The 7,399-nt window shown below is 56.7% G+C and overlaps 1 protein-coding gene across 1 annotated transcript; it reads left to right on the top strand.

Annotated features, from left to right (window-relative positions):
• Positions 1–530: 530 nt before the first annotated feature.
• MYCN (MYCN proto-oncogene, bHLH transcription factor) lies at positions 531–6,526 on the top strand. Its single transcript, XM_025867766.2, has 3 exons — positions 531–704; positions 1,888–2,794; positions 5,002–6,526. The coding sequence occupies exons 2-3, from the start codon at positions 2,005–2,007 to the stop codon at positions 5,607–5,609; spliced, it is 1,398 nt and encodes a 465-aa protein (XP_025723551.1). The 5' UTR covers positions 531–704; positions 1,888–2,004; the 3' UTR covers positions 5,610–6,526.
• Positions 6,527–7,399: the final 873 nt, after the last annotated feature.

Raw genomic sequence — 7,399 nt, forward strand, 5'->3', positions numbered from 1 at the left:
CCACCGCCAGGCCTCGCTCCACGTTGGCGTCGCGCTCAGCCGAACACAAACGCAGTCAGGGCGGGGGCTGGGTGAGGAGCCTCCGCTTCCAACCCACCCCCCCAACCCCCCGCCCCACTCCCCCAGTACACACCCCCGGAGACCTCCGGAAAAAATATTTTAATGCCAAGCAATTGCCAGGCCCGCAGGGTGGGTGCTGCATTGCACCGCTCGGCGCACAGCTGGTTCGCAGAGTGCAGCGGGTGCAAGCCCGGGGGTCTAAAAGCGAGGGAGGAGCACACCCCGGGCTTTCCCAGCTTTGCAGCCTCCTCTCTGCAAAGAAGAAAAGCAAGTGGCTTTTGGCGCGAAAGCCTTGGCGCCTCCCCTGATTTTTATGGAAATCAAGAGGGCGGGGTAAAGCCGCTTTCCACTGCCTTTCTCCCTCCCCCTTGTCTGTGCCGCAGCCCCCTTCTCTCCCCGCCCCCCGGGTGTGTCAGATTTTTCAGTTAATAATATCCCCCGAGCTTCAAAGCGCAGCCAGTGACAGTCATCTGTCTGGACGCGCTGGGTGGATGCGGGGGGCTCCTGGGAACTGGGTTGGAGCCGAGCTAGCGCTAGCTAGGCGCAAGCGCGTACAGACTGCAGCCACCCGAGGACCACCACCCCCGGGCCACCCGGAGACCCCCGCGCAGAATCGCCCCTGGATCCCCGGCAGTCGGCGGGAGGTAAGGAGCGGGGGTTGCAAACTGCCCGGCGCCCCCCTGGCGGCAAGCGCGACGGGAAGGCAAGCCCTGGACGGGATCGCGGCTCGAGCACAGGGCGCTCGAATATCCTCGGGGGACTGTTGCTGCTTCCGAAACAAAACCGTCTCGGGGTTTTCCCTGAAAAGCCGGTTCCAGCCCCGAAGGCACCCCGGGTGGAAGAGACCCGCCCTAATCCTTTTTACAGCCTTTGCCAGGGTGGGTGTAATGGCTTCATCGCGAAGAAATTCGCCCTTCTCTAGAACAGTTATCCGTGTTTGACCTGACCGGGAGTCGGTGCGTCCCCACCCCGAGACTGGGGTTCTCCGAAGGGTGCCCCTGGAGGAAGAAGAGGGGGGTTAGACAGGGCGAGGCCGCCGCGGTGGTAATCTGGGTCACGACTGCTCCAGCCCCGAGGACAAGCGGCTCTCCTGGCGACCCTGCACCATTCCCGGGAACTGGGATTCGGGCTCTCCCCCTCTCCCAGGAACACGACGTTGGTTGGGGGTTTGGAAGAGTGGGGGTGGGGTTAGAGAGGTTCAAAATAAGCTATTGGCAGGACTCTCCCTGCAGCGGACGGATTGCTGAGGGGCGTCTGCTCTAATTTGGGAGGAGGGGGTTGTGGGTTTGGGTGCCCATCGTTGGCCTCGGTCTAGAGAAAGGCGTTTTCCATTTGCAAAGTTTCCTAAATCCCCCGCTGTCGTTTGCACTCCCGAGGTTGCAATTTTGCAAAGGAGGGATTGAGGGTACTCGAGGTCTTATGCCCAGTAGCTGGGTTGGAGCCCTGGGCTTCCTTTGAGCAGCTGGACCTACGTGGTGCAACTGGGTTGTCGGGGAGCTGGAGAGAGCTAGGATTCTGCAGCCTGGAACAGCCCCCTCCCCCCAGGCACTGCCGAGTGTGAATGAAATGGCAGTTTCCAAAGTTGCAGAGCCACGCCACCACCCCCCGCATCTGCATGCCCCCTCCCACCCCCTGTCGTAGACAGCTTGTACACAAAAGGAGGGAGGGAGAGAGCGAGAGCCAGAACTTCCTCCACCTTCGGGAGCACTAGGCGGAGTGGGGGGCTCGGAGGGGAGACGGAGGAGCCGGGTGAGAGAGGGCGCCCACTGCCCCCCCCCCATTCGGCCCCGCTTGCCAACCCTCTCCCGGTGTGTCTGTCGGTTGCAGTGTCGGAGATTGGCGCGGGCCCCCGCCCTCCGCGCCCCCCACGGGAAGGAAGCACCCCCCTAACTAAAAGGACCGAAGCGGAAAGAAGCCCTCATTCGCCGGCCAGGAGGCGAGCCGATGCCGAGCTGCACCACGTCCACCATGCCGGGGATGATCTGCAAGAACCCAGACCTAGAGTTTGACTCGCTGCAGCCCTGCTTCTACCCGGACGAAGATGACTTCTACTTCGGCGGCCCCGACTCGACCCCCCCGGGGGAGGACATCTGGAAGAAGTTCGAGCTGCTGCCCACGCCCCCGCTGTCGCCCAGCCGTGCCTTCCCGGAGCACAGCCCCGAGCCCCCGAACTGGGCCACGGAGATGCTGCTGCCCGAGGCCGACCTGTGGGGCAACCCGGCGGAGGAGGACGCTTTCGGCCTGGGGGGCCTGGGCGGCCTCACCCCCAACCCGGTCATCCTCCAGGACTGCATGTGGAGCGGCTTCTCGGCCCGCGAGAAGCTGGAGCGCGCCGTGAGCGAGAAGCTGCAGCACGGCCGCGGGCCGCCGGCCGCCGGGCCCGCAGCCCCGGCCCCGGGAGCGGGCGCCACCAGCCCTGCGGGCCGCGGGCACTGCGCGGCGGCGGGGGCGGGTCGCGCCGGGGCCGCCCTGCCCGCGGACCTCGCCCACCCGGCCGCCGAGTGCGTGGATCCCGCCGTCGTCTTCCCCTTCCCGGTGAACAAGCGCGAGCCCGCGCCCGCCACTCCGGCCGGTGCCCCGGTGGCGGGCGCTGCTGCGGTCGCCTCGGGGGCAAGTGCCGCAGCCTCGGCCGGCGCCCCCGCGATCGTCCCCCCGCGCCCCGGCGGCCGCCCGGCCAGTGGCGGTGACCACAAGGCTCTCAGCACCTCCGGAGAGGACACTCTGAGCGACTCAGGTAAAGACCGTCCCAGAGGCCGGCTGCCTCCCGGGAGCACTGGAGCCGGAGTCGCGCTCCCTTTGTTAGTCTTCGTGGGTTTGGCTTGGGGGGGGGGCGTATTTTAGAGGTAGTGTTGGTGGCAGAGGGCCAGGTTCTTCCAAGCCGAGCCCCGGGATGAGGAGGAGAGGGGGAGTGGAAGCTGCCAAGAGGGTGCTCCCCAAAGTCTCATCCTCACCGAAGTTCCTTCCACCCTCTCCTGGAGCCCCGACTGGATCCCTGGCCTTCACCCATTCCCCCTCCTCCGTTGCAGCCAGTCTAGGGATAAAATTAGGAAAAGTTGGGTAGCCAAAGCTGGGTGGGAGTGTAGAGGTGCGCTGGGTGCGTTTTCGGTGCAGAAACCTGTTAGCACGAGGGTGGAGAGGGACTGCCTCCCGGGTCAGGGGAGGGCAGGTGCGGGGAGAAGACATAGAGGCGGTGCAAAATCCTAGGTAGGGCGCAGGAAGGTAGAGGGAGGTTGCACAGATGGCTACTACCGGTTTTATTTATTTATTTTTTTCAAGCCTGGCTAGTCTTCCCCGCCCTCGGTGGGTGGTGGGCTGTTTGCTCCTGGTCCGTGGCCAGCAGGCGGCGATATACTGGCGGGCGGGCCGGCGGAAGATCTGAAAGGCTGGGGGGTGGTGGGGGCACCCCTCCCTCCCTCCATTCAGCAGCTGGTGGCAAGGACAACCGCGGTTGTGTCCATTCTCAAGGGGCTGCCTCTTTACACGGTGCAGTGCAAACTGGGTCCCGTTTTGTCTCTGGCGAGAATTCTGGGACTAATTTCAGATCGGAGTGACTTTGTGGCCCAGTGCCCTTCAAGGTGAGGGCGAGCACTTAAGCCCTCCAGGAATGTACACGCGTGCGGGAAGGCACCCACTGATTGCTTCTATTGTGTGCCGATGTCTGCCTTAAGCTGTAGGGTTGGGTTGAAACCCAGACTTTGCCTGGGACTCAGGAGGTAAAGAACTCTGTCCAAAACACTTGACTAGCCCTTGTCCTGGCCAGAGGGGGGGGGGGGGGTGGGGCCCACTGGATCTTGAAAACCCGGCGTCCTCAGAATGCAGGTGGATAAAAAGCCAACCGTGTCCCTGAGGGCCGAGGATGGATCCCACTAAGGCTCCTGGAAGGAAACTTGGTGATAAGACTCCAGTTTGAATCGGGTCTGTCCCTTTAATGTCTGTGCCTTGACAGCTCTCAGTGAGGAAGCACTTCCTTCCAACAGCTGTCTTCTTGGCAGAAAACCAAAACATTGGCTTAAAGGGACCCACAGACTGGAACAGCCTCACATTTCGGCTTTAGAACAAATCCCACAATTGTTCAGCTTTCCGGCCCCCTTCAGATCAAGCAGAAGATGTGTTTTGATTTTCATGCTTGCATTTTAAACAGTAATTTGCGATCCCAGCAAGGTAGTAGAGCAGGAGAGAGGGGAAATGCAGACGTGATGCTACATGTTTGTGTGTTGCTGTTATTGGCGGGGACTTTGGGGAGAGGGGCCCCCACTTTGGGGTTCAGAGTTCCTGTGGATTCCGACTTTGTAGTTCGGATTTGGTCTTTGTTAGATAAACACCTGCTTACTATACGGAACTCAGGTTTATTTTTCTGCCTCAGTTCATTAAATTGCCCTTTCAGTGTAAGGACTTAAAGTCAAACTCCACTATGTGTCAGTTGCTAAAAGAGAGGCTCCCGAGAAGGGGATCCTTGGGTCTTCAGTGTGGAGATAGAAATATGAGCGAGTCTTTGGGAAAAACCGATGATGATAAAAGCTTACCGTTTGCTGAGCATCGTCTGCTAGGCCCTGTTCTCTATGTATTACCTGTCCAACGCAACAGCCCTGTGGTATCATCCCCGTTGTAACTGAGACTTCAAAAGTTTAACTTGCCCAGGGCCCCCCAACTCATGTGCGTTGGAGTCAGATTCTGCCCGTCCCCGAAGCCCACGGAGTTTGTATTTTTGCCACCTGCTAAAGTCTGAGTGGAGGCTGAAGGGTCAAGTGTGGGCAAGGTGGAATTTCCAGATGTATTTCATTTCTCGAGGCGCTGGGTAGGACCCTGTCCACATCTGTGTGGGTGGGTCCCCCCGTGCCTGCAAGCTACGGGGCCAGTGCCTGCCGGGAGCGACCGAGCGTAGAGATCGGGGTGGTCCCTGTGTGTGTCTCACCAAGAGAATGACTCCCGCCTTGTTCTTAGATGACGAAGATGATGAAGAGGAGGACGAGGAGGAGGAGGAAATCGATGTGGTGACCGTGGAGAAGCGGCGGTCCTCCTCCAGCAGCAAGGCCGTCACCACCTTCACCATCACTGTGCGCCCCAAGAACGCAGCCCTGGGCCCGGGGAGGGCCCCGTCGGGTGAGCTGATCCTCAAGCGCTGCGTCCCCATCCACCAGCAGCACAACTACGCCGCCCCCTCTCCCTACGTGGAGAGCGAGGACGTGCCGCCCCAGAAGAAGAGCAAGAGCGAAGCCTCCCCCCGCCCCCTCAAGAGTGTCATCCCCCCGAAGGCCAAGAGCTTGAGCCCCCGCAACTCTGACTCGGAGGACAGCGAGCGCCGCCGGAACCACAACATCCTGGAGCGCCAGCGCCGAAATGACCTGCGGTCCAGCTTCCTCACGCTCAGGGACCACGTGCCAGAGCTGGTGAAGAACGAGAAGGCTGCCAAGGTGGTCATTTTGAAAAAGGCCACCGAGTACGTCCACTCCCTTCAGGCTGAGGAGCATCAGCTTTTGCTGGAGAAGGAGAAGTTGCAGGCGAGGCAGCAGCAGTTGCTAAAGAAAATCGAACACGCTCGGACTTGCTAAACATTTCTCGAAAACTGGACAGTCACTCTGCCACTTTGCACATTTTGATTTTTTTTTTTTTTTTTTTAACAAACATTGTGTTGACATTAAGAATGTTGGTTTACTTTCAAATCGGTCCCCCCATCGAGTTTGGATCTGGGTGGGGGAGCAGGGCATGGGGAGATTCTGCCGGGAGCTCGGCAGAGGGCCTGCGTGATGGGAGGCCGGGTGGGCCTTGCGGTGTCCTCCATGTCCCCTCCGAGACCGCGGTCGAAGTTCGTGACAGTTGGGAGCCTCTGGGCTGTTGAAGTCACCTTGTTTGTTCCAAGTTTCCAAACAACAGAAAGTCATTCCTTCTTTTTAAAAATGGTGCTTAAGTTCCAGCAGATGTCACAGAAGGGGTTTGCCATTTGAGACCCCTGGGGAACATTTCTGTAAATACCACGGACACACCCGCCTTTTGTATACGTCCTGGGTAATGAGAGGTGGCTTTTGTGGCCAGTATTAGACCGGAAGTTCATACCTAAGTACTGTAATACCTCAATGTTTGAGGAGCATGTTTTGTATACAAATATATTGTTAATCTCTGTTATGTACTGTACTAATTCTTACACTGCCTGTATACTTTAGTATGATGCTGATACATAACTAAATTTGATACTTATATTTTCGTATGAAAATGAGTTGTGAAAGTTTTGAGTAGATATTACTTTATCACTTTTTGAACTAAGAAACTTTTGTAAAGAAATTTACTATATATATATGCCTTTTTCCTAGCCTGTTTCTTCCTGTTAATGTATTTGTTCATGTTTGGTGCATAGAACTGGGTAAATGCAAAGTTCTGTGTTTAATTTCTTCAAAATGTATATATTTAGTGCTGCATCTTATAGCACTTTGAAATACCTCATGTTTATGAAAATAAATAGCAATTAAATGATGCAGCTTTTTTTTTTTCCCCTTAATAACACTAGTTAAAAGTCCTATCTCCTGTCCCTTAAGTGTAAATAGTAGATAACGTTATGGAGGGACTTTGGGCTCCCCAGGCAGCCCTTTTATATCTGTGCAGCCCCCGCTGGGGAGGGGCCACTTTCCCCACTTGGTGTGGAGGGAACGGAGTTTAGGAAGGTGAAGGTATTTCTTCCAGATTACACAGAATGGAGACGTTATCTGTGACTGTGCGCTATGACAACTAGCATTCAGTAATTCACAAGGCACTTTTCATACATGTTGGCGATTTAATGGAATTAAACTCAGACACCAGTCTCGGTCAACCCTTTAGAGTGAGAAGTATAATCAAGACAGAGGGTTGTGAAATTTGGCTCTATCGGTAATATTTGTTCATTGACGGATGGCTTTATGAGGTCATGCAGTTTTGTCTCCAAGAACGTATTCTTTGAAAGGCACTAGGGTTTGAGGTTCTTCATTAGGCACTGTAGCAGAATAAAAAGGTGAAGTTGGTTCCTCCCCTGGAGGAGCGATCAGTCTGATGCACGCACGGACCTCATGAAGCAACAGGTGTATGGCCCAGATCAAGTGCCATGTGCCTTCAGGAGAGACAACTGGGGCACATGTAACTGTCGACTTCACACAGATATTTGGGCTGCTCTGTGGGAGCAGGATTAACCTGTGCGGGCTCTGGAGGACAGCCAGGGTCAGCGGAATGGAGGGAGGCACACAGTTCAGCTGGGAAGGCATTTCTGAGTTTCCCTGATGGGAGGTGTTAACCTTGGCTTCGGAGATAACTCAGCTCAGAACTGAAAGCTTACAAATAACCTGTTTCTCTTGGGGGTAAAAAATAGTACTTCGGCCAT

Source organism: Callorhinus ursinus, unplaced genomic scaffold, assembly GCF_003265705.2.
Source record: "Callorhinus ursinus isolate GAN/ISIS: 27379988/994484 unplaced genomic scaffold, GSC_fseal_2.0 scaffold10, whole genome shotgun sequence".
In the NCBI taxonomy this organism is placed as follows: Eukaryota; Metazoa; Chordata; class Mammalia; order Carnivora; family Otariidae; genus Callorhinus; species Callorhinus ursinus.

What these genes read in the sequence shown, in the direction of transcription:
- MYCN (XM_025867766.2), top strand. Translation starts at nt 2,005, where the DNA reads ATGCCGAGCTGCACCACGTCCACCATGCCGGGGATGATCTGCAAGAAC. An exon ending in GGACACTCTGAGCGACTCAG is followed by an intron (nt 2,795 to 5,001) that starts GTAAAGACCGTC and finishes CCTTGTTCTTAG; the next exon opens with ATGACGAAGATGATGAAGAG.